General features: G+C 43.7%; 1 protein-coding gene across 2 annotated transcripts in view; it reads left to right on the top strand.

The window, feature by feature from the left end:
- The window catches only part of MYOM3 (myomesin 3), an 86519-nt gene extending 60659 nt beyond the window's left edge, over positions 1 to 25860 (top strand). For both annotated transcript variants that reach the window (XM_043990905.1, XM_043990906.1), the window contains 10 exons: positions 3970 to 4037; positions 7270 to 7380; positions 10277 to 10364; positions 12472 to 12510; positions 18143 to 18251; positions 18675 to 18838; positions 20042 to 20078; positions 21036 to 21058; positions 24569 to 24624; positions 25426 to 25860. In XM_043990905.1, the coding sequence (XP_043846840.1) occupies positions 3970 to 4037; positions 7270 to 7380; positions 10277 to 10364; positions 12472 to 12510; positions 18143 to 18251; positions 18675 to 18838; positions 20042 to 20078; positions 21036 to 21058; positions 24569 to 24624; positions 25426 to 25689 (959 nt within the window). In that variant the 3' untranslated portion in view covers positions 25690 to 25860. The remainder of the gene's footprint in view (positions 1 to 3969; positions 4038 to 7269; positions 7381 to 10276; positions 10365 to 12471; positions 12511 to 18142; positions 18252 to 18674; positions 18839 to 20041; positions 20079 to 21035; positions 21059 to 24568; positions 24625 to 25425) is intronic.
- The last annotated feature ends 691 nt before the right edge of the window (positions 25861 to 26551 follow it).

A 26551-nucleotide genomic window follows, 5' to 3' on the forward strand; every position in this document is an offset into this window, starting at 1 on the left:
ATCCTCTCATTATCTCTTGTAGTTGTAGTTGTTCTTTCAAACTACAGTATACCAGATCACAATACAACTTAAAGTAATCCAGCAGTTTCTTTTGCCAGTTTTTTTTTCTTTATCTCTAGATTTCATTTCTTCCTGTCCTTCAAGGTGAGACTGCACTAAGGATTTCAAGTCCCATCCCCCTCTAATACCAAATTACATTTCACAAAGAGATCCCATCAAACTTCTAACTTTTAGAAAAAAAAGCAAATCACTATACTTTACTGAGGATCTGTTGGATCTTAAAGCCTTAATATACAGCTGATAATATTCTTACTATGCCCACTTCACAGAAAACCATTATCACATTCAATTAAATTCATAACCCAAAGTAATTTAGAGAATCCAAATCTGACCATATCTCTAATACAATAAACTATTAAACTATTGGGCACTTTTCCTTTACATATTACAAATCACCTTGATGTAGTCAGCTTAAAGTTACACAAATAGAACAGTATATATTTCACTTAGAGTTAAATCAGAATTAATTCAATTAAACCTCAATTTGTTTTCTGAATGGTATCATATAGAACCTCATTGATAATTTCATATTAGTATTAATTCATCCCATAACCACTTAATCTAAACACTTCCTATTTTCCTGTTTTTGTTTCTCCTTAAACAGTTCCATTACAAAAGAAAATTTTTAAAGTGGCAGTATATAGTTTGTATGATTCCCAAAGTTTCTTAAATAGATAGCCCAATCAAATTCAATTACCCTTCTTGATTCCCTAATAACACAAACTTTTCTTTTGCTAGTTTAAAGGAATATTTTAATGCCACATTTAGTCCTCCAAATTAGTCTGAAAGACAATGCCAGAGCAGCAAGGTTCCCTCTGCTCCTCCCCCACTTCCTTAACCTAGCCAGTTTTTTAAGGGTAGCTTCTTCAATTAAACAAAACTTTTCCTTCTAGATTCCAAGCACAGACTTATGCTCTCTCCTCCCCCACAGCAGAAAAAGAGAAAAAAAAAGGGGGGGGGGCTTTCTTCTTTCTCTCTCTCTCTTTCCTTCTACTTTCCTCTCTTTTTCCTTCCTTCCTTCTACTTTCCTTCTTTCTCTCTCTCTTTTTCCTTCCTTCCTTCTACTTTCCTTCTTTCTCTCTCTCAAAAATCCCAACTATTCACTCTCATACCCCTGGTCACAGTCAATGCAGACAGGGCAGACCATGTAGGCTAGCAAACAACTTCCTAACCATTCATTCCTCCTTCTCACTTAATCAAACTTCCTCGTACCTTCTCAACATACTTAAACCATCTGAAACTAGCAAAGTGGCAGCTTAGCCAATATCTCACCAAAGAACCCCATTTATCTATTTTAAGATAGACCCAGGGGATTCTCTTCTTTAATCTGCCTATTACAAACTTTAGGTGTTCCCTAAGAACAAACTTCACACTCACACTTTCTCCTTTGTGGTCAGCAGCCTTTTACCTAAGGTTGCAGATGGATCACATTCCAATGGCTCAATTCAAATTCTGAGTAATTTACAATTCTACAATCCCCTTCTCTGTCCCTTCTCTAACCCAGACTGCAGGGATCAATTTCCCTTTCTTTCTTCTTTTGTCAATACAGCTATTTTGATGGAATTTTTACTCCTGGACCTCTACTTTTAATTTCAATTGAAAAGGTCTCCTTGCAATTATCTAACCCAGGATTTTTTCCAGCCTCCTCTGGCTCTTTAAACTTGCCCTACTCTAGATGTTCTACCCATATTTTGTTCAAGATCCTAGCCTGGTCTGGACTTTTTAACCCTGAACTCACCGGGCTCCTGTTTTTGCTCGGGATGTCTATTCAACCCTGGCTCAGCATGGACCTCCACCTTTAAAAGGTCTCTACCATCTAGCCGGTTTTTCAATCCCGCAAACAACAGGTACTAAACCCCCCCTAGGGGCGTTCCTATATTTTGTTCGGGGTGTCTATTGTTGGTTGGGCGTCCCCAGACCTTTTCAACCACGCAAACTCAATAGGACCTAGAGGGCACCCTAAGGTTAATTCTGTATCTCGTATCAGGGTGTCTATTCAGTCCTAGTGACCTGTTCAACCCTGCAAAACTTCAACAGACCTTAGGATGATAACTAGGGGTTCCCCGATTTCTTCCTAGAAATCCCCCTGAATGGTCACCCAGTTACTCACCAGTCTGGGTCTGTGCACACGTTGTGACCGAACCAATCCGGATACTCCTCATTACTTTAGCCGGCATCCCTGTGTCTGGTTGGCTTTTAAGTCTCTCTCTCTCTTTCCGGGCATGGATGCTGAGAAGCCTCACCAAGAGCCAGACCCCTGAACCTGCTGAACTCAGCAGGGACGTCCTTGTTCAGAAGGACAGGCTCCTGGGAGTCTCCAAAGATCCCCAAAGAGATCCCGGACGAGCCCCCATCTGTATGGAGCAAACTGCCTCAGTTTACCCAAATAACTCGAGGAGACCACCAAGTCAAGCAGAGACAGATTTATTACATCCTCATGAGGACGGGCAAAACCCAATTACACATTGAAGTCTTGCAAAGATAGGCCCAATCCTCTAGGTTTTTATAGTAATCTTGAAAAGGACTGTCCCCACGTACACCTAGGGTGGATGAGCTCACAATCTAACATCCAATCCTGTCTCATCCAAGGTGCGTGTTCAGCTCGTGATCAATGTATGGAGACATGCATACGTGTTCCAGGAGCAAGGGGGAAAAGGGGAGGGGGAACAAGGTCAAACCAAAGGAAAAGGAAACAGGGGAGTGAGAGTCAGATGTTTCAAATCTCACAGTTCCCACTGACTCCCCTCTCCAGGCCCCTGTCTCTAAAGATAAGGATGACAGGGTTAAAATTTATCTTCGGCTATGTTGGGAAGTCAAAGAAATAATTGGCAATTAAACTTAAAGGAGACAGTGAGAATTTGACAAGCAATAAACTTGTAAACTAACTATATTGGGTCAGGGCTGGGTACCTTCCAGACCCCATCCTCAGAGTTTAATCTGACTCAAATCCATAATCATATCATACAATATCATTGGAAAATATCACTGGAACCTAAATTTTACATCCTACAGGCTGCCAGGGTCCTTTGGAATACTGTTGGGAAAAAGCTGACCCCTGTTGTTATTCCAGAGTGAGAGGACTTGGGTTCAAATACTACCTTTGATGCTTATCAGCTTCGTGGCCTTGGGCAAATAGATTAACTTCTCTGGGCCTCAGTTTCCTCACCTATAAAATAAAGGAGTTGGTTTAGATGACCTCTGAGGTCCCCTCTAACTCTAGATTTATGGTCCTATGCTATCATTATACTTATTTTATTATTAATTATAATTAATATTATTAATAATCATTATTCCATTCTTTTTCTCTTTGATACTTCTACTACTACTACTACTACTACTACTAATATATCAACAAGTATTTATTAAGCATGGCACCATGCCAAGCACTAGAGATACAAAGAAAAAGCAGAAACAGTCCTTGCCTTGGTCGGGGGGGGGGGGACTTAGAGTCTAATGGGGGAGACAGTCTGTGCATGAATAAATATAAAAATAAGATACATTTAAGGTATCCTCGGAGGGGAGGACACTGGCCCTGGAAGAAATAAAAAGGGCCTTCTGCAAAAGTTGGCATTTGAGTTGTCTTGAAGGAAGTCATGGTAGTGATGATGATTGGTGAATAGTTACTGAACATCAGGTTCAAGTTGTTAGGCCAGAGACAGAATTCAGCTCTATTCAACAATCTATTACAAAACCATTCAATTACCTTTTTTTGGCTTATATGTGGACTCTAATCCTCAATGTCCCCCCAAACCCAGTGTTTCTCAACAAAGCAAAAGATCGAAGTGAAGATGGGGGTGATATGTGAGCACAGAAAGCCCAGAGGCCAACCACAGCTGATGGATGCCAGGTGGGCAGAGCCCTTCTCCAGCTCTAATGGACATGGGTGGGGGGATATGTTTGCATTGGCAGGTCCCCATTTCGTGGAGCCTTTGCAGTGGAAGGTCACTGAAGAATGTGAAGTGCTTCTGACTTGCAAGGCAAGTGTCACACTTATGTCCTTGTTCTTTCCCTCTCTGGCTTCAGGGTGGGAGACAAAGATTTTCCCATCCAAACCCAGTGGCTTTTCTTATCTTCTCTTATTAGAGAGTCTGTGTGTGTATTTTTTCCCCAGGATAAGAGTTTAGTTCTCCAGCCTACAGTCTAGTCTAGAAAATGGTCGAAATTAAGTCTGGCTAAACCTACAACCCAGAATTCCAGTGTTACTGACTTTCCTGGGTGGGGGCAGGGGAAGTGAGGATTCCATTTTCTTTGTTGTTGTTGTTGTTTTTTGTTTGTTTTTTTTTTGTGGGGCAATGGGGGTTAAGTGACTTGCCCAGGGTCACACAGCTAGTAAGTGTCAAGTGTCTGAGGCTGGATTTGAACTCAGGTACTCTTGAATCCAGGGCCAGTGCTCTATCCACTGTGCCACCTAGCTGCCCCCGAGGGGTCCATTTTCAAGGACTGGTCCTTCCACCTTCTAGGAGGAGAGGGGTGATGTATATGTTCCCAGGAGGGAGGATCATATATGAAGGTGACCTGGGGGGTGGAAGAAATTCTCCCTGGGACCTAGTGGGCAAGTTCCAGGGTGAAGAAAGTGGGGTGCCCTGAAATGATAATGAGGGACATAAGCTGGCCCCAGGGGAAGTTGACCAAAAGAGATTCTTTGAGGAATGATGGATTTATAAGCCAAGATAACTGGGGAAAGTGGCTCAGTGGATTCTGGAGTCAGGAAGACCTGAGTTCAAATCCAGGCTCAGATACTTCCTAGCTGTGTAACCCTAGGCAAGTCACTTGCTTTCTGATTGCCTGACACAATGGATCCACCAGATCTACTGGAGAAGGAAATGGCAAATCACTCTTTATCAAGAAAACCATGTGGTCACGAAAGGTCAGATACAACTGAAGCGACTGAACAACTTTTGGGGAGAGTGGATAGAGCACCTGGGCTTGGAATCAAGAAGACTTACCCTTATGAGTTCAAATCTGGTCTCAGACACTTCCTAGCAGTTTGACCTTGCTTGAGCAAATCACTTCACCCTATTTGCCTCCATTTCCTCTTCTCTAAAATGAGCTGGAAAAGGAAATGGCAAACCATTCCAGTATCTTTGCCATGAAAATCCCAAATGGGGTCACAAAGATTCAGACAAGACTGAAACAACTCAACAACAACAAACAAAATTGGGAAAAGGACTCCAAAGGGCATGATGAGAGAGAGGCAGGATCCAGGAAAGGTCTAAGAGAGAACAAGGGGTTCCTCCTTTAAGCCACTGGGAGAGGGGAAGTCCCAGCAGAAGGCAGAGGGGATTCTTGAACACATTGGGGAAGTGGTCAACATAAGAGGAGGGGAATGAGGAGGAGAATTATCTGAAGTAATGGGGTTTCCCTGGATATGATGAGGTAGATATATACCCCAGGGTAAACTGGGATATAACTTGGAGGAGGACTTCCCCAAAAGGCAATGAGACATAATAGGCCCCAAGATGTGGGGCTAGAATGATAGAGAATTTTTCTTATGGCCCTTTTCCCGAGAAGAAAGAAGCAGCAAGTCACAACTTCTTTGAACCTCAGTTTCTTTATCTATAAAATGGGAATAATAATACCTGTAAAAGGAATTTCCTCAGGATGGAGCTCACAATACCAATAAAATCACAGGTCCATTCCTTGTCTCTGATACCTACCTCTCAGAGTTGTTAGGAGGAATCAATGAGATCATGTAAAAAAGCATTTCACAAAACCTCGTTGCTACCCCTACATCAAAAGATAGTTGGGAGGAAACTGCCTTGTTAACTTCGAAACTCTCCATGTCACTTGAGGGCAGAAACAGTCTCTTTGCTTGTGCTTCACCAGCACCTCGGCCAGCGACTGACTCAAAAGTAAATAAATGTTTTCATGCCTGAGGATTGATTTATTGTGTGATTAATTTCACTGACTCTAAACTCTAGCCTAGAACAGGCTTAAGTTCTTAACCAGGGATCCACAGGCCCCAATGAGCCCCTAGATAGATTTCAGGGGTTTGAACTCGGATAGTGAAAAAATAGTATCTATATTTTCATTAACCTCTGACTGAAATTTATTATATATGAATTAAATATATATATATATACAGAATCATATATATACTTAGATAGATATAGGTATGGAGATGGAGATGGAGACAGAGATAGAGACAGAGACAGAGACAGAGAGACTCAGAGAGAAAATTCTGAGGAGTCCATAGATTTCACCAGACTGCCAAAGAGGGAAAGTTAAGAACTGCTGTTTTAGAAGTTTCTTTTGACTAAAATCCTGATACGACGAGCAACAAATATTTACTAAGGCCAGGTATAGCTGTATACTCCTAGCTACCTTGGAGTCTGAGGCTGTACAATGGGGCCTGGAATGGTCTCTGCACTTCCAGCCTAGTAGAGATAGAGAGAGCTAGTCTTTTTTAAAATGTACTTAGGGGGGCAGTTAGGTGGCCCAGTGGATAGAGCACCGGCCCTGGATTCAGAAGGACCTGAGTTCAAATCCGGCCTCAGACACTTGACACTTACTAGCTGTGTGACCCTGGGCAAGTCACTTAACCCCAATCGCCTCACCAAAAAAAAAAAAAAAGTACTAGGCATTGTGAGGACTAAGAGATATCAAAGGAGCTTTACAGAATTGCCAGGCAGCCAAGACCCAACCACAGAAGAGGGGAGCATAGAGCAGTATGTGTTAAAGGTCAGGTGACTCCTTCATTTTTTAAAATTTTTTTCTCAATTACACATAAAGATATTTTTTGAGTTCCAAATTTTTCTCCCACCCTCTCTTCCCTCCCCCCTCCCAAGGCCAGCAAGCAATTCAATATAGGTTATAGATTACTATCATGTTAAACATATTTTCCCATTAATCAGAAAAAAAGGGGGGAAATGCAAGAAAAAATAAACAAGAACAATAACAAAAAAGCAACAACAAAAGTGAAAAGTCTGCTTCAGTCTGCATCCTGTCCCCAAAGTTCTTTTTCTGAATGTAGAGAGCATTTTCCACCATAAGTTTCTTGGCATTGTCTTGGATCATTTTATTTCTGAGAAGTTAGGTCTACCACAGTTGATCAGATGAGTCCTTCAAACAAAGAAGTGGCTGACTCTTTTTCCCTGTTCTTAAAAACCAAGGTTAAAACCAGTCTTTCCCCCTAAATAATAAGAGAAGACACAGCCTCCTTGAAGGGAGTCCTCATTCATGTCATCTGCGCTCTCTCTCATTCACCAGGTAACAAACACCAAGAAGGAGTCTCAATTTCAGTGGATCTTCCAGAAGAAAGAGAATCCAAAGGGCCAGTACAATGCTGAGACAGGGGCTGGTCTTCTAGTGATTCCAGAGGTAAACATGGTCCCAGGGAATCAGGGTTAGGGTGATGGGGCAGGAGCAGGCTGGTAATGGCATGAAGCAGGAGGAACAGGGTAAATAGAGTCACATAACCTAAATTCTAATCCCAGCTGTGCTTCTAACTCATTGTGTGACCTTGAATAAGTCACTTTCCTCAGTTTCCTCCCCTATAAAATGAGAGCTAAATTGTAACTAAGAATTTTATGTTTTCAGGGTCCTCCTAGCTCTGACACTCTCTCTCAAGGGCCTTCCCAGCTCTGACATTCTGAGTTCTAAGGGCCCTCCCAGCTCTGACATCCTGTGTTCTAAGGGCCATCCCAGCTCAGATATTCTAAGCCTTCATTCCAGAACCAAGATGACTTGGTAATCCTTATGTGTCTAGAATTGAAAGCTGATCATTTAGTTCCCCTTCTAGGCCTCCCTGTGGCCTTCAAAGAAATCTTACTGTTGGAGGTCTGGTTAAGAGAAAAATATGATTCCTCTTCTGCAAAAAAAGTTTAAAAATAAAAACAAGTTTGTCCCCACAGCTGCTGACTTCTCTCCTGCAGAGGGGCTGAGTAAATATGGCAGTTATGGAGGGGAAGAAATGGCCACGAATCTCCCCCCTTTCATCCTTGCTCTTTTCTTTGTGGTGTGCCCTCTGTCCAAGCTTCCGGAAGGTTTTCTTTAGCTGGTGGGGAGCTAGGCAGAGAGATCAGGTGACAGGAAGGGCTGGACAGGTTGGGGGTAGGGAACTCTGAGGGAGGGGAGAACACTGATGCTCAGGGGTTCTTCTGAGGCAGGAGCCACTTCTTCCCTGTGTTCTCACACCCTCCCAACCCCCCACCATACACACACACACACACACACACACACCCCAGAATGAGTCACAGGCTCCTTGCCAGCCGCTCCCATCACTCTCTCAGAGGCCTGCTCAGCAAACAGTGCCTGGGATTCCGAGTTGAAAACATTTGGATTCCCATCCTGGACCTTCTTGTTACTGTCTCTGTGACTTCATTCTAATCCCTTCCCTTTCCTGAGCCCTATTTCCCCCTTCTGTCAAATGAGATCACCCCTAAGGTGCCTTCCTGCTCAAAATCCATGACACCAGCCCCCGGAGGCTTCTGAATTGGGACGGTGAGGACAGGGAGCTACAGTGGAAATCACAGACTTTAAAAAAAAAAAAGAAAGAAAAGCCCAGTTCTTTGTTTTCCTAAATTCCAGGGGTTGAAGCCTCAATTTGGGCTCTAGAGCAAATTATGAAAAAGGACCTTTGTGCACTTATAAAATAAACAGCAGCATGCTCTGTGACCCTGGGTGGAAAGTGCAGCTAGAACTCCCCGGTGGGGAGGGGGGTGTTAGAACTTGGAATCTGGGGACTGTGTCATTTAGGAACTGATCTAGACCACAAACCCTTTCACTCCTGAGAGGATGAGGCGCTGCAGGGTAGGTGACACCCCTAGGTGGTGGAGGAAATGTATGTATGTTTATTTATTCTTGCCTTACCTTTGAAAGAAGCATTCCTTTGTTAAAACTAAAACTAAAACTAAAGGGGCAGCTAGGTGGTGCAGTGGATAGAGCACCAGCCCTGGAGTCAGGAGGACCTGAGTTAAAATCCGGTCTCAGACACTTAACACTTACTAGCTGTGTGACCCTAGGCAAGTCACTTAACCCCAATTGCCTCACTTAAAAAAAAAACCAACAACAACCTAAAACTAAAGCTAAAAATAAAATAAAATAAAAAGGAGAACTCCTTAGTTGTCCGGCTGGTCATGAATCATAAAATCAGCATGTCTCAAGTGGAAGGGACCTTAAGGTTCATCCAGTTCATCCCCAAGTCCACAATTATGCAGCCTGGGTAATTGGGTCCCAGAGAAGGAAACTGACTTGTCCACTGTCAAAGGACTTGCTGCTGTCTGCTCAGCCTCATCTCTCCCCGCTCTTCCCCCAGGCCCTCTGGGTCCCCAGCTCTGAACTTCTCCTTGGACTCACTAGTTGAGCAAATCTTTCCTGATTAGCACCATAAGAGAAGCCCTGAGTCCAGGCACTGAAAGAGGAGAGGGGAACTCACAAGGTACCCAGAGGGAAGCCAGACATGCAGGAAATGCATAATGAAAGCACAAGTGTCTAGGAGAGTTGAACAAACTCCCCTGAGAGCTTAGTAAAGGGAGAAGTTACTCTCTATGAAAAAGATCACAGAAGGTGTCCTTCCTAAAGCAAAGATATAGCCACGTTACTCCCTTACTCAAAAAACTTCAATGGCTCCCTATTGCCTCTCAGCCTGGCATTTGAGGCCCTCCACAATTAGCCCCCCACCCAGCTTTCCAGACTTGTTTCTGACCTTCCCAGCTAGTTTTCTCTCCCTTTTGAGACTGATTTGTATTACTTTGTGTGCCTCTATGAACATGTCACATATTCCCTGGGGCACGTAAGCTCTTGGGGGAAAGGAACTGTTTCTTGTCTTTATGCCTAGCATATCACATGGCACCCAGTAGGCATTGAATCAAACAGTCATTCAGCAAGCATTTGTTCAGAACCTACCATGTGCAAATGGGAAGGGCGAGGCAGGGTAAGGGAGGGGGGAGTTCCCCATGTAAATGAAGTTACAGACCCAGCCCCTATCCCAATCTTGATATTGAAATCAATAGTGGAGCTGGTATTGACCTGGGCTTTGGAGGGTTTCAGTGGGTAGAGATGGGAAGAAAGGCATTCTGACAGATGTGGGAGGGGACCTAAAGCCTCCAGGCAAGGGACATGATCTGTGTGGTTTGTCTGGAGCACAGGTTACCTGCTGGGCAGTTGTGTGAGAGAGGACCAGGAAGTTAGAGGGGTGTCCAGCTCATCAGGAGCCTTGAACAGCAGGTTTCTATTTTCTGCTCTCTCTCACACACATTCTCAATCCTCCTACCAGATGTCCAAAAAAGATATGGGCACATACATGGCTGTGATTTCGGATGACCGAGGGGAAGATGACACCATACTTGACCTCACAGGTGAAGGTAGGCACTTCTGAGTCAGGGGAGGAATCGGGGCTCCAAGGGGGCAGCTAGGTGGTGCAGTCGATAAAGCACTAGCCCTGGATTGAGGAGGACCTGAGTTCAAATCCAGTCTCAGACATTTGACACTAGCTATGTGACCTTGGGCAAGTCACTTAATCCTTATTGCCCTGAAAAAACAAAAAAACAGGGGCTCCAGGGGTACATGACACACACAGCAATTCCACCGATGTGGTGCTCCTGGCAAAACTGTAGAGACAGTTTGTCTCTGTGCCCAGTTGCCCTTTTCTCCTAACTGCACCTGCCTCCTCCTTCCCCATCCCCCAGCCTCCCCATGACCCTATGGTCTTTCCCTGAAACCCTGCCAAAGCTTGGAGCAGCAGACATGTGTATACCCAGAGCTTCCCATTCATGGAGATGTCTGACCAAGTTTTCCCACTTGGGCCGTTCTCGGCCTTGTAGGTATAGAGACAACTTAGCAAAGTGCCTGACACATAGTAAACACTTCATAAATGTCTGTTGATCTACTGGTACAGTCAACAGACCGTTAGATTTGGAGACAAGAAGACCCGAATCCAAATCCTGCCTCAGACATTTACTTGCTGTGCAACCTTGGGCAAATCACCTAACCTCTCTGAGCCTCAATTGTCCCCCTCTGCAAAATGGGGAGAGTTATAACCCCTACCTCACAGGGGTTTTGTGAGAGCCAAATGAGATAATATAGATAAAATGCTACGTGAATGCTAGCTATCATCATCTTGATGACACATTGTCCAATGCTCTGAACATTCTTCTCTAGGTAGAGAAAACTAAAAGGCTGGTACTGCTCAGATAGGCAGCACCTGACTGGGTCTGACCCTTGTGCCAGCCTCACCACCCCTGCCCCACCTCCCATTTGGATGTGCTGGGATAGCATGGGCCACAAATCCTCACCAACTCAGATACCCTCCATCAGCTACCTCCTCCTCATCATAGCTAACATTTATATAGCACCTACTGTATCCCGGGTGCTATGCTAACCCCTTTACAAAGGTTATCTCATTTGATCCTCACAACAACCCTGGGAGGTAGGTGTTATTAGTATTCCCATTTGACAGATGAGGAAACTGAGACAAATGGAGGTTAAGTGACTTGCCCAGGGTCACACAGCTAGTAAGCGTCCAAGGTCTAATTTGAACTCAGGTCTTCAAGACTCCAGGTCCAGGGCTCTATCCACTGAACCACGTAGCTGCCTCCGCTGCCTCCATATCCCAAGGGAAGAATGCTGTGGGAGACAACTCCCAAAGCCCCCTGCTCTCCCCTCCTCCAACATCACAAACATGCTCTCCCTATGGAATGATTAGCCTTCAGTTGCATCATTTCAGACCTTCCAATGACAGCTGGTAGCATCCATGACCCTTAAAACTCCCAGGGAAGTTGTTGCCCAAACAATGCTGCCCTTGTTAGAACTTCCAACCCCACCCCACCCCATCCATGCCACCAGAGCCAGAGTCAGGAATCCTGGGACAAATTCAGTTGGAGAGGCAGAGGAAGTGGTGCCAGCGGAGAGAGATCCTAAGATATTTCAGAGCCACTGTCAGGGAGGTCACCGTGGAAGGGGGTCATGGGGGAATGACAACAGATGGGAAGTTTACTTGTGGTGCAAGAAGGCTTCAGAATCTCACCTTGGCCAGCACACACTGATATCACCACTGATCCCAGGCAACCCCATGCCCAGTGGCATGATATGATTGCCCTACCTCTTTTAGAGTCCCTCCTGCTGCATTGGTTTCATGGTAGAAGATAGGACCAAGTAGAAAAGTGGGATTCCAAAGGAAACTTCAGGGGATTGCCACCCAGGAAGATTAAGGGAACAGAGGTAGACATACTATGCAACACAGAATACCACCAAAAGGGAAGAAATGTGCCCTTCTCCCATATTGGCCCCCAGGGACAGAGCCCTGATCACCCCACCCTAGTTAGAGGTTCAGCTTACCATAGCCCAGTTTCCTCAGTGAAAGCACTCCTATTCCTATAGTACTCTATAATTATGAAGTAATGTCTTCACAACGTCCTCTCAACATGAGAGATACACCCTGAACAGTGACCTCTCTGTCTCCTTCCTGTGCAGCGTATGATGCCGTCCTTAATGAGCTCTGCAGGATCAGTGGTAAGTAAATCACCAGTATGAGCCCTACTGGGAAGTTAATGGTATTTATGAAACTCCGGCTGAATGGCCACCTGATGCTGGGGCTGAGCTTCCACAGCCCAAGGATACAGCAGCATCAGGTCCTATTTACTCAGCCGTTGCATGGATGAACATGGAGTCCAGTGTGAGGCCTCATGGCTAACACCCTCATGAAACCATCCTTCTGACGAGCATGGATACCAGTGTAATGCCCCAAAATGGCTATGAATGTCCCTGGGTCTGTTGTTTGCACATGAAGCTAACTGTTCAGGGGTAGCTAGGGGCTGGAGTACATAGCGGGCCTGACTTGAAGTCAAGAAGATCTGAGTTCAAATCCTGTCTATGACAAGTAATCATTCTGTGACTCCAGGGAAGTCACTTAACCACCTCATCTGTAAAATGAACATAATAACACCACCTACCTCATGGAGTTATTCTGGAGCTCAGAAAAGAAACCTCAAAGTGCTATACTGCTGTTCGGTTGTTTCAGTCGTGTCCAGCTCTCCACGACTCTATCTGGTGTTTTCTGGACAAGGATACTGGAGTGGTCGGCCATTTCCTTCTCCAGCTTATTTGACAGATGAGAAAAGTGAGGTAAACAGGGTGACGTGACTTATCCAAGGTCACATAGCTAGCAAGTTTGAGGTCACATTTGAACTCAGGTCTTCGTGACCCCCAGTCCAGCACGCTATGCACTGTGGCACCACCTAACTGTCCAAAGTGCTACATGCATCTATTCATTAGTTGTTATACTTATTATGCATCTGTAATCACATGCATAATCCCCAGGATGAGGACGGTCTATCCAAATAGTTTTCTAGGATTTAGGACTGGAAGGGACCTTAGAGCCCACCCGATTCAACTGAGTCTCAGAAAGGGAATGATCTGCCTGTCATCATGCGGGAAGGAGAGCCAGCAGAGACAAGATTCGAATCCAAGACAGAATCACAAAATCATAGAATTTGAGAGCTGGAGGGGACCTCAGTGTCCATCTATTCTGTTAGGGATGGGCTGATGCCAGGTCCTACTTTTTAGAGAGCTGGTTGTTAAACATTTGGTGTGAGTGTTTAAACCTCAGAAACTAGCAGATGCTAGAAGTCAGAGCTTAGTTGATTAGTTTATTGATTTAAGAAAATGCAGGAGGAAAATGTTGATAATATAGATTAAGCTTTAGGGTGTGTTGTGCTTACATTTTTTGGAAAGCCAGTTGTTAAATATTTGCCAGCATACCCTGATTCTACCAATACCCAAAAGGGAACCCTCCCTATATCACACCTCACAGATTTTCATCCAGCCTCTGCATAAAGATGAGACTGGCTACAACCGGAGGCAGCCAATTCCACTTTTAACTAATTCTGCTTGTTTTCCTCTCCTGAAACCTGATGCTTCCTTTTCCCACCTCCAGTCTAGTGATCCTGGTTCTGCCCTTTGGGACCAAACAAACCAGGCCAATCCTTCTTTCATGTGTTCATTTCAAACATTTGAAGACAACTCTCACCACTATCCTAAGTCTTATCTTCTCCAGTCCAAGATCACCAAGTTCCTTCTTCAGGTCATGGCATGATCTAAGGGCCCTTTCTTGACCATCCTCTTTGCCAGACCTCAGTTTCCCCATCTGTAAAATGAGGGGGTTGGACTAGATCTCCTCTAAGTTCTTTTGTAGTTTTAAATCTCTGACCTTCTGACTCTTCCTCTGGACACTCTCCTTCCCAAAATGTGGCACCCAGAACTGAGTGTAGTCACTCAGATGTGTTTTGACCCTGATGGAGGATGATGGGACTGTCATCTCCTTAGTCCTGGATGCTATGCCACTCAATGCAGCTCAAGGTTACACTTGCTTTCTTGGCTGCCCTATCCCACTGTGGACTCATTCTGAGCTTGTGGGCCTCTGGAAACCTTAAATCTTTTTCAGATCAGTTAATTGCCTTTTAACCCCCATCTTGTATTGGTGAAGCTAATTTTTAAACTTAAGTATAAGATCTTAAATTCATCTCTATTTTATACTCTATACCACACAGCTGTGCATGTGGCAGGGGTGGGGGGGGACAGAGAGAAGAGAAGAGAAGAGAAGAGAAGAGAAGAGAAGAGAAGAGGAGAGAAGAGGAGAGGAGAGGAGAGGAGAGGAGAGGAGAGGAGAGGAGAGGAGAGGAGAGGAGAGGAGAGGAGAGGAGAGGAGAGGAGAGGAGAGGAAAGGAGAGGAGAGGAGAGGAGAGGAGAGAAGAGAAGAGGAGAGAAGAGGAGAGAAAGAAGAAAGAGACAGTGAGAGAGAAGAGAGAGAGAGGGAGGAGAGAGAAAGAAAGAGGGAGGAGAGAGAGAGAGGAAGAGAGAGAGAGAGAGAGAGAGAGAGAGAGAGAGAGAGAGAGCAAGTGAGCATGGGAGAATGCCAGAATGAGCATGAGAGTAAGAGATGATTCATTTGCTTATCTCTTCTAGGCTTCATAATCCTCATTTTTAAAATGAAGGAGCTAGGGGCAGCTAGATGGCACAGTGGATAGAGCACTGGCCCTGGATTCAGGAGTACCTGAGTTCAAATCTGACTTCAGACACTTAACACTTACTAGCTGTGTGACCCTGGGCAAGTCACTTAACCCCAATTGCCTCACCAAAAACAAACAAATAAAATGAAGGAGCTGGAACTGATCCAATTCAGTTCAACTTGAGAATCATTTGTTTCATACCACTAAGGGTTCTTCCACTTCCACTGGTCTAGGAGTCTATGATTCTATGAAGCTGGATGAGAATTCAGTTCAACAAATACTTGTTAAATGCCTGCCATACACAAGGCTCTTTGTGTCAGGTTCCAGAATGTCAGTTACCCAGCCAAGTGTGGAAAAAGGAAAAAGCACCCACTGACTTTATCAAGAGTCAATCTACAGGGGCAGCTAGATGGCGCAGTGGATAGAGCACCAGCCCTGGAGTCAGGAGTACCTGAGTTCAAATCCGGCCTCAGACACTTAACACTTACTAGCTGTGTAACCCTGGGCAAGTCACTTAACCCCAATTGCCTCACTAAAAAAAAAAAAAAAGAGTCAATCTACAAATATTTACTGCATGACTTCAATTTGCAGGGCACTCAGTAGTGGGGATGGGATGGAGATGTTCGTAAAAACCAAAATAACTCCCATAGCCCTTTGTTAACCCCAAGCAATGCCCTCGGGATGATCAGGACAAGGGAGCAGCAGTTTCACCAAAGTGTTGGTGTGGGCACCCTTTCCATGGACACATCTAAAAGATTATGCTAAGATCTGGACACTGTAGTCTAGGAAGGACCTTGAGAAACTGGGGAGCATCCCTAGGAGAACAACCAGGATGAGGAATAACTATCAGTTCATTCATTCAGTGAAGACCATTGGAAATAACCAGAGATGTTTAGCCTAGAAGAGAAAAGAGTTAGGAGGGACATGTTAGCTGGCTTTTGTTAGTTGAAGGACTACCATTTAACCGAGGGCTTTTTCCCCTTTTCAGTGCCATGGACCCCCTTGGTAAAATCTCTAGACCCCTTCACAGAATAATGTGGGCTTTTAAAAAAAAAAGTATAATTGAAGGAAATGCTAAATTTCAGTTAGAGGCTGGTGAAAATTAAGACCTAATTGAAATCTACATATGTACCTCTGCAGGTCCATGGATCCCAGGTAAAGAACCTCTAATATATTAAAAAGAGCACCTAGTATAAAGGGAATATATTTGTTATAGTCGTTCCAGAGGGTAGAACTGGGAGCAGCAGGTGGATTTGCAAAAAGGCTAATTCAGGCTTCAGTCAGTCACTTGACAAGGCTCTGTTAAATGCATTAAGCCCTGTGCTCTGGGGACTTAAAGATGAAAGTGACATAGTTCGTGTCCTCAAGAAGCTTACATCCTGTCTGAAAAGATAAAATGTATGTAGAAAGATATATACAAAATAGGTACAGGGTGATTTTGTGAGGAAGACACCAGCATCTGGAAATGTTGAGGAAAACTTCATGTAGAAGAAAGGACCTAAGGAGAGTAGTGAAGGAAAAGGTAATTCAAAGAGGTGGCAGAAAGAAGGGAAGCACATTCCAAGACTGCAAAACAGCCTGTGTGAAAGCACCACAGGAAATGGAGAACAGAATAGGAAGAACAGTGGGAAGTTTAGTCTGGCTGAACTTCCAGACCAAGGAAGGGAAACACTGGAAAAGTAGATTGGGGCCCCGTCATTAGGGATTTGAAAAAACAGACAGAGAGGTAATGGAATCTCTTGGGTGGAGAGGTTGTTTGAACATTTTAGTCTCTTTATTTGCACAATTCCAAATGAATTTTCAAAATGGTTGTACTGATCCAGTGCAATGGTTGGATAGCTTCACCAATGATGCATTAGAGTGCCCACAACCCTTTCAATATTGCTTATTCTCATATTTTGTCATCTTTGTCAGTTTGCAGGGGGTAAAGTAAAACCTCGGGGTTCTTTTGATTTGCATATCTCTTATTACTAGTGATTTGGAACATTCTTCCATATGACTACTAATAGTTTGCTATTCTTTTTGTTTTGGTTTGGTTTTTGGTTTTTGTGAGGCAATTGGGGTTAAGTGACTTGCCCAGGGTCACACAGCTAGTAAGTGTCAAGTGTCTGAGGCCGGATTTGAACTCAGGTACTCCTGAATCCAGGGCCAGTGCTCTATCCACTGCGCCACCTAGCTGCCCCTTGCTATTCTTTTTATGAGAACTATTTGTTCACATCCTTTGTGCACTTATCTATTGGGAATGGCTTCAGAGGTAATTAATCAGGAGAAAGTCCTCATATATACCAAAATATTTTATAGCAGCACTTTGGGGGACAGCAAATCATTGGAAACAAAGTAGATGCTCATCAATTAGAGAAAGGAATACTACTGTGCCATAAGAAATGGCACGTGTGATGAATACAGAGAAGTATGAGATCTACGTGAACTGATAGAAAATAATCAGAGCCAAGAAGGTGATATTTTCAGTGACCACTGTGAATGGAAAGAACAACAGAAGAAAAACAAGAACAAGAAGAAAGAGGAGGAGGAGGAGAAGAAGGAGAAAAGTGAATTACAAAATTATAAAGGGCAAGCATGTCTTGGGAAAAAAGATACGAGAAGACATCTATACACAGTGTATGCTGGTATATGTTTAAAATCTGACTCTCCAAAAAGGGTGGATGCATTTTAAAGTTTAATCTGAATTCTTTACATTTTCCCCATCAATTTCTTAAGTCTAGAAAGTCAACAAAACAATAAATCAAGCCCTCATTGGTCAATTTCTAAAGTGTAAATATTCATAAAGAGAATCTAAAAACCAGTTCTCTGGAGCCAGTCTGATCTAGCTCCAGCACTCCTCTGCCTCCACCCAAGCCCTTGGCATAGGTTGGAAATCCATGAGTGTTGTACATTGTCCACATTTTCAGCTTTTTTGATATATTTATCAGTTAGGCTAATGTTTTCCTCTTCTTTTTCTTTTTTCTTTTCCTTGTCTTTAAAAACACCATTATTCGTGATAGCTTTCTGGTATGAGTAGGAGGAGGGATACTGGAGAAAACTATGGTGATTTTTCTAAAAAGGACAGAGAAGACAACTTTTTTTTAATGTATCAATGAAAACAACATGTGGAAAACTAATTCTGTTTTTCCCATCAGCCCTTTCTGCCACCCCACTGAAAATCCAAGGCACTGAAGAAGGCATCCGGATCTTTAGCAAAGTGAAGTTCTATAATATAGACTACATGAAGACCACCTGGTACCACAAGTACGCCCTTCCCCTTGGAAGGGGAGGGAGGGACTCCCTGCCACTCCTCTCCCATTCCACCCCATGTCCACTGACTTTGGACAACAGTAGTGGGGATGGGATGGAGATGTTCATAAAAACCAAAATGACTCCCATAGCACCTTTTTTATTTAACCCCAAGCAATGCCCTCAGGATGATCAGGATAGGAAAGCAACAGTTTCACCAAACTGTCCCTCCATGAGCACATCTAGAGGATTGTGCTAAGTTCTGGACATTGTAGTCTAGGAAGAACATTGAGAAACTAGGGAGCATCTATCTAGCAACATTAGGGGAGAAATGAAGGTGGAGTAGGAGGAGATAATCTTAACAGGGCCACATTGACATAGCTCCACCATCCCTAATCAGACAAACCATGTTAACCATCTAGTGACTTTTGTCTTCAGAGAAAAGCGACTGGAAAGTGGTGATCGGGTGAAGGCAGGAAGTACTTTGGATGAAATCTGGCTCCACATCCTAGACCCCAAAGACTCCGATAAGGGCAAATACACCCTAGAAATCTCAACTGGGAAGGACATCCGTAAACTCACCGCTGACTTGTCAGGCCAAGGTGAGTAGGACTTACCTGTCTCTCTGTCTGTCTGTCATCCTGTCCAAACACACATTCAGAAAAGCCCCATATCTTCTCTCTGTCCCCATTCTCTCCCTTTCACCTCCTCTCATCTTGCTCATCTGGTCTTTATTTTTATTTTTATTGTTTTTTGAAAACGTGTTGTTGTTGCTGTTACTTCCTGATGACTCTCCCCACCCCCATCCCCAGCAAAACCTTCTTTTGTAACAAAGAGGTGCCATAAAATGACCACATTGGCCATGCCGGGCTTGGTGGGCTTCCTTCAACACCTATAGTCCACCCTCTCTCTTCCAAGAGGTGGGCTTCATGCCTTGTCATCCATCAGCAATCCTCTGAAGAGATCAGGATTTGGAAATAGTCTGGGGTTATTTCCTTTGACATTGCTGCGGTCATCACCATAAAGTGTTCTCCTGCCCAAGTCATCTCTTTAAGCTAAGGGAAGACCCAACACAAGGAAAGCCAAGGATGCAGTGAAATAATAGCCAGCATGTACAGACTCTCGAAGGTTCTCAAAGCTCTTTACAAATAGTGTTTCATTTGATCCTTGCAACTACCCTGGGAGGTAAGTGCTGTCATGATGCTCATTTTACAGATGAGGAAACTGAGGCTGAAAGAGGTTGAATATTACACATCTAGTGAGTGCCTGAGACAGAATTTGAACTCAGGTCTTCCAGACTCCAGGCCCATTGCTCTATCTACTGTACGTCACCTTTTAATACTTCAATGAATTTAAAAAATAAAGTCGTTTTAAAAAATAATACATTGTCAAATCCAGCCTCAGACACTTGACACTTACTAGCTGTGTGACCATGGGCAAGTCACTTAACTCTCATTGCCCCACACACAAAAAAAGATAATACATTAAAAGTACCTTGTTGGGGCAGCTAGGTGGTCCAGTGGATAAAGCACTGACCCTGAATTCAGGAGGACCTGAGTTCAAATCCAGCCTCAGCCACTTGACCCAGTGTGACCCTGGGCAAGTCACTTAACCCTCATTGCCCCCCCCACACACACACACACAAAAAGTACCTTGTCAATTTTAAAATGCACTATAAAAAGTCAGCTAACATTATTATTATTATTATCTTATATGACTATTAAAATGTTCTCATTGAAGTTCCTAAATTGAGCGATCAAATTAAATGAGGCATTCACTTCCTCACCCACCTTTTCTTTCTACAGCTTTTGATGATGCTCTGGCTGAACATCAGAAACTGAAGTAAGTTTCCATGGACATTTCATTCATTTTTTCTTCTAGTCATTCAACAGACATTTCTAAGTTTAAATGCCCAGTTCGATGCTATTGGGACTGAGGGATTTGGGGAGTAGGAAAACACAATGTTTAGAAAAGACACAAATACAGACAAGCATGATGCAAACATTATATAACAAAGACATTAAAAAGTACAAAAGAAAGTTCCCTATGAAGATCAAGGGGAAAGGTCATTGCCAAGCAGTAGAGTCAGGGAAGGTCTCTTGGAAGAGTTCCAATTTGGCCTGGGCCTTAAAGGATTGGAAATTGGGGATAGAAGGTATTCTGGCATCTGAACATCAGGAGCAAAGACCTGGAGGTGGGAGAATACAAGGGATATGTGGGGAGGGGAGGGAGAGATTACTTTCTGGTTTGGTTGGAGCATCAAGTATATGGAGGGTAGTAATAGGCTTATAAGAAAGGTAGTATCATAGCATGGCCTTAGACCTAGAAAAGACTTTAGTGGTCATCATGTCCAACTCCCTCATCTTACAGATGAGGAAACGGAAGTGATTTACTCTGAGTCACACAGCTAATGAGTGGCTGAAGTGGGATTGGAACCCAAGTCTTCCACATATAGTGACCCATCATTATACCATGCTTCCTCTTGTGGTAGGGTAATGCTAGTTTGTGTCTGGCCAAAGGAGTCTGAACTTTATTCATTTGGCAATGGGGAACCACTGAAGATTTGGGGGCAGAAGAGGAGCATGACCAGATGTATATGTTCCTAAGCCAAGTTGGACCAGGGATATTTGCTTCAATTGCTAACTGGGATGCAGTTAGCAAACATGCTCTATAAACTGCAAAGGAGTCTGGATAACTGAGGTGTTAGTTATTGTTATTGTTAGAGCTATTAGCTATGATTACAGGACAATTGATTTAACAAATGGAAACTCATTCCTTTTCCCTATTTCTCTTTTTCAGGGAGGCTGCATTCATAGAGAAGAGTAAGTCCATTGATATCTCCATTTCTTTCCATTCTCATATTGGAAGCAAACTATACCAAGGGAGAAAATGTCCCCAGGGTTGGCCAAGTCACCTCACCTATTGTTCCTTATTCTTCCAGTGGGCTGGTGGTGCAACATCATTGCATAGAAGAGAGATGAGGGAGATGGTTAATAGAACTGTGCCAGGGGAATATGGGAAAGTGGTTCAGAGAGGACAGATCAATGCAAAGAGAAAAGACGAGAATGAGGAAGGGAAGGGAAGGGAAGGGAAGGGAAGGGAAGGGAAGGGAAGGGAAGGGAAGGGAAGGGAAGGGAAGGGAAGGGAAGGGAAGGGAAGGGAAGGGAAGGGAAGGGAAGGGAAGGGAAGGGAAGGGAAGGGAAGGGAAGGGAAGGGAAGGGAAGGGAAGGGAAGGGAAGGGAAGGGAAGGGAAGGGAAGGGAAGGGAAGGGAAGGGAAGGGAAGGGAAGGGAAGGGAAGGGAAGGGAAGGGAAGGGAAGGGAAGGGAAGGGAAGGGAAGGGAAGGGAAGGGAAGGGAAGGGAAGGGAAGGGAAGGGAAGGAAGGGAAGGGAAGGGAAGGGAAGGGAAGGGAAGGGAAGGGAAGGGAAGGGAAGGGAAGGGAAGGGAAGGGAAGGGAAGGGAAGGGAAGGGAAGGGAAGGGAAGGGAAGGGAAGGGAAGGGAAGGGAAGGGAAGGGAAGGGAAGGGAAGGGAAGGGAAGGGAAGGGAAGGGAAGGGAAGGGAAGGGAAGGGAAGGGAAGGGAAGGGAAGGGAAGGGAAGGGAAGGGAAGGGAAAGATTATATATCAAGCATCTATTGTGTGCCAGGCTTTGCAGATATTACTTCATTTGATCATTATTACCTCAAATATCCCCAAATCTCAAATTTTTAGACTATAACTGAAATCTAGAAAGAAACTCAAAAAAGCAATGGAATAAGTCTTTATTAGGCACCTACTATTCAAGACACTGTGCTAAGAAAGTACTTTTATTGGGAAGGCATTAATAGCAAAGTTGATAGTTTGTGAAATTGTCCTACAGGGCCAAGGCTTATGTGTAGAAAGATAGGTCTCCCTATGCTATAGTTATAAATGTAAATCCAAATCCATGGTATCGGGGACCACGTTGTAGTGGGCTTATCCTGAAGGATGATTCAAAAAAATTAGTTACTTAAATGTGACAGCAGGCTAAGCTGACTAGGGCTAGAGAGTGGGTCCTCACTAACAGGTTGATACCTATAATAAATTCTTTTCACACTTCTTTATATCACTTTGGTCTTTCCCTAGTAGATAAAAAGTGGGGTAACCCTAATGAAAGCCTGAGGGGCCTTAGCAAGAGGTCCTACTCTTTCTGTGACTCTGTCTGCTTCAATTGGGCCAGGCTGTCACAGTAGGCTTCCATCTACATGAAAACCACTGGAAAAGGGGGCACAGTGGATAAAGCACTAGCCCTGAATTCAGGAGGATCTGAATTCAAATCCAGCCTCAGACACTTGACACTTACTAGCTGTTTGACCCTGGGCAAGTCACTTAACCCTCATTGCCTCACCAAAAAACAAACAAACAAAAATACACTGAAAGAAACAGGCTTTTAGGAAGTCTGTAATCTATGCTCAGCCATCCATGTAAGCCTAATAGAACAAACCAGAGCAATGTTAGGATTGTTACCATTTTCAAGTGCATATTTCATGACATAAAAGAACTATTTTTCTGGTGTATTAATATTCAAAATAAAATCATAACTTTTTATTTAAAATGAAAAATTTAACAAGAAAATGCTTTTATTATTCCCATTTTATAGTTGAGGAAACTGAGAAGGCAGAAATTAATTGACTTGGCAAGGATTATACAGCTAGTAAGTGTCAGACTCTGGATTTGAATGTAGGTCTTCCTGACGTGAGGTCCAGTGCTCCATCTGCCAAGTCACCTAGCAGCTTCTAAACACCTCAAATAGGTATCACAAAGCCTACGGGTCTTACTCACAGAAAAGTCCCTTGGGCCCCCAATCAGTCCTTTTTTTATTTTATGCACAATTTAAACAAATTTAGTTATCTGCTTTCCCAGTTTGCAGCAGATTAGAAGCAGCAAATTAAAAAAAAACAAAAATCCAGGATCATCTCAAGTATTTTGGCAAGAGATAGAAGTGATGGCTGAGATTGTCAGAGAGGGAGGGGGTAAAGAGACTATAGGAAACAGAAAGAACTCAAAAAGCTCAGCAGGCTGGAGCCATCTAGAATATGAACAAAGAAACCCACACACCTCAGGAGAAGCTGAGGTCATTGGTGTGTCATAGCCAGAGGATCTGGGTTAGAATCCTGACTCTTCCTTCACTACCTCTGTAACTCTGGGAAAGTCACCTCTCTGGACCTCTAGTCCCTCATCTCTAAAATATAGGAGGCTGCACAGGTGGCCTCTGGGATCCATTTCAATCTATGACCCTGTGATCCACCTAACATTTCCATGGCACTGTACAACTAGCTGCCAAGCCCTGTCACATTTTGCTGTTACTCAGTCATTTCAGTTGTGCCCAATTCTTCATGACCCCATTTATGGTTGTCTTGGCAGAGATACTGGAGTGGTTCACCATTTCCTTCTCCAGCTCATTTTACAGATGAGAAAACTGAGGCAAACAGAGAGAAGTGATTTGCCCAGGATCACACAGCTATTGTGTCTGAAGTCAGATTTGAACTCAGAGTCTTCATGACTCTGAACCCAGAGTTTTGTGCATTATGGCATCACTTAGCTCCCTGCCACATATCATACCAAATTATTTTTTCTTTAAAACAACCCTGTGAGATTGGTAGCATATCCCTATTTTGCAAATGAAAAAACTGAGGTCCAGGGGCAGTTAAGTGGCGCAGCAGATAGAGCACCAGCCCTGGATTCAGGAGGACCTGAGTTCAAATCCAGTCTCAGACACTTGACACTTACTAGCTGTGTGACCCTGGGCAAGTCACTTAACCCCAATTGGCTTGAAAAAAGAAAGAAAAAAAGAAAAAAACCCTGAGGTACAGAGATGCGATTTGGCTTAAGGCCACACCTGGCAGATCTAGGACTCAGAAATTCTGCCATCAAATCTAGTTCCCTTCCTACTATACCACACACCTCTTAAAAACTGATGTTCATCAATATGAGTCTGAATCACCACAAAAAAACGAAGTTATATTCAATTGGATTAATTCACGACCAGCTTTGTTCTGTGTGACTATTTTGTCACAGTCACATCATCATTAAGTTTTGTTTTCTTTAATATCTTTGCCAACTTGATAGTTGTCAGGTGGACTTTAAGAAATTATCCTTCATTCTTGGTATGCAAACAGCCCATTTCCTTTATTTCCTTCAACAATTCTGCAAAACTTTGGTGATGAGTAAAAATTGATTTACATTTACCATTTTAAAAAAAGTTTTAATGCTTAAAGGAATGAGCATCTGGGAAATTCATTTCTATGTAACAAATATTCTAGGGAGAACACAGATAAGCCAGGGATTTACTTTTATTCCACTTGTTTCTTTCCAGATCGTGCTAAAGTTGTAAAAGGCCTACCAGATGTTGCCACTATCATGGAGGATAAGGTAAGAGTTCAGTCAATTCCAAACACATTCTGCAAATCCACTTGAGGTCTCATAAAAACAGAGTGTCTAAGCAGGAAAAGTCTGCAGAATGTCAGGACTAAAGGGGGTCTGAGAACATAGGATGTTAGAGCTAGAAGGGACCCTGGAACATGGAATGTCCCAGACAGGAGCGACCTCAGATGAGAGAGGGGCAGAGCAAGGAGGAAATCTTTGGTTTTGGTTTTTTGGGGTTTTGAGGGGTTTTTTTGGCAAGGCAATTGGGGTTAAGTGACTTGCCCAGGGTCACACAGCTAGTAAGTGTTAAGTGTCTGAGGCTGGATTTGAACTCAGGTCCTCCTGACTCCAGGGCCAGTGCTCTATCCACTGCGCCACCTAGCTGCCCCAAGGAGGAAATCTTTGAATGCAGAATGTCAAAGTTAGGAGAAATCAGTAGAATAGAAAATATTAAAACTAAAAGAGACCTTAGAATATGACATAGCACATTAGAGCTAGAAGGAACCATAGAATTAGAATATCAGAGTTAGGAGGGACCTTAGATCATAGAATGTCAGAGGTAGAAAGGACCACAGAACATAAAGTGTCAGAGATGGAAAAGACTTTAGAAAACAAAATATCAGAGTCAGAAAGAATCAAAGGTCTCCCGACTCCAAGTCTAGCACTTTTTTTTTCACCTTCCCCCTGCCTCTCTATAGAAGTAGACCCTCGCCCTTCCTGCTCACCTAGAAATCAGGGTATATTTCTCCATCATTTGATTGGACAGCTCCCCAGTTGACACAGGGCTCTTGCCATTTCTCAAAACAGACCCTGTGTTTGACATGCATCATCTCAGGAGATCCATCCCCAGAAATCACCTGGCTGAAAAACGACCAACCCGTGACTTTCCAAGACCGCTATCGGATGGAAGTGAAGGGGACTGTGGTCACTATCACCATCGAGAAAGTCTGCAGTGAAGACAGCGGGCGCTACGGCATCTTCGTCAAGAACAAATGGGGTTCTGAAACTGGGCTGGTCACTGTCAGTGTATTCAAGCATGGCGAAGAGCCCAAAGAGCTGAAGAAGCAATAGCAACAGTCTTCAAAATGTCCAGCTGCTGGGCCAGGGCCCAGTGGAACCCATGTGGTAGAGTGGGAAGAAAGATGGACTTGGAGGCTTACTAGCTTTGTAACTTGGGACAAGTCTCCCTTTCGGAGCCTCTATTTACTCATCTGCAAAATGAGAATAAATAAAAACTGCAATTCCCACCTCACCGGGTTGTGGTAAGGAAAGTGCTTTGTAAAAGAGAGTTCTAGAGTAGTTCCAGAGGGAAAAAAAAACTGCTGCTATTATAAGATTCACCACATAGGGGTACTAGTAATAGGGGTAGTAGTGTCCCACTCATGGGTATCCCCATTTTACCTATGAAGAAATTCAGGTTCAGGGATATTTACCTAAGATCTCATAGATAATGATTCCTGGAGCCAGTACTCAAACGCAGGCATTATTTACCCTTCTGAACAATACTCTGAGACTGCCCTTGAATACTACTTCCTCCCTTTCCCTTTCCTGGCTACCCTCACTCTTCATCCTAACCAGATTTCAACCGGATGTGATTTCCTTGGTATAGGGAACTTCCTCTACCAATACTGGTCGGAGCCTTCTCTAAAACCACACTCTGGGAGAGGTGCCTAGAACATTGAGAAGTTAAGTGATTTGCCCCAGGACAAGACAGCCATTATGTATCAGAGACCAGACTTGAATCTAGGTCCTTCTGGTTCTGAGGGCAACCCACTATCCACTACACCACACTGATGCTACTACCCCTACTACTAGTACAACAATAATGAGTCACACTTATATAGTGCCTATTATGTGCCAAGCACTGTGTTAATTGACTTACAAATATTATCTTATTTGAGCTTACGCAGATACCCATGCTAAAGGAAAGCTA

The sequence above is a fragment of the Dromiciops gliroides genome, chromosome 3 (genome assembly GCF_019393635.1).
Source record: "Dromiciops gliroides isolate mDroGli1 chromosome 3, mDroGli1.pri, whole genome shotgun sequence".
Lineage (NCBI taxonomy): Eukaryota > Metazoa > Chordata > Mammalia > Microbiotheria > Microbiotheriidae > Dromiciops > Dromiciops gliroides.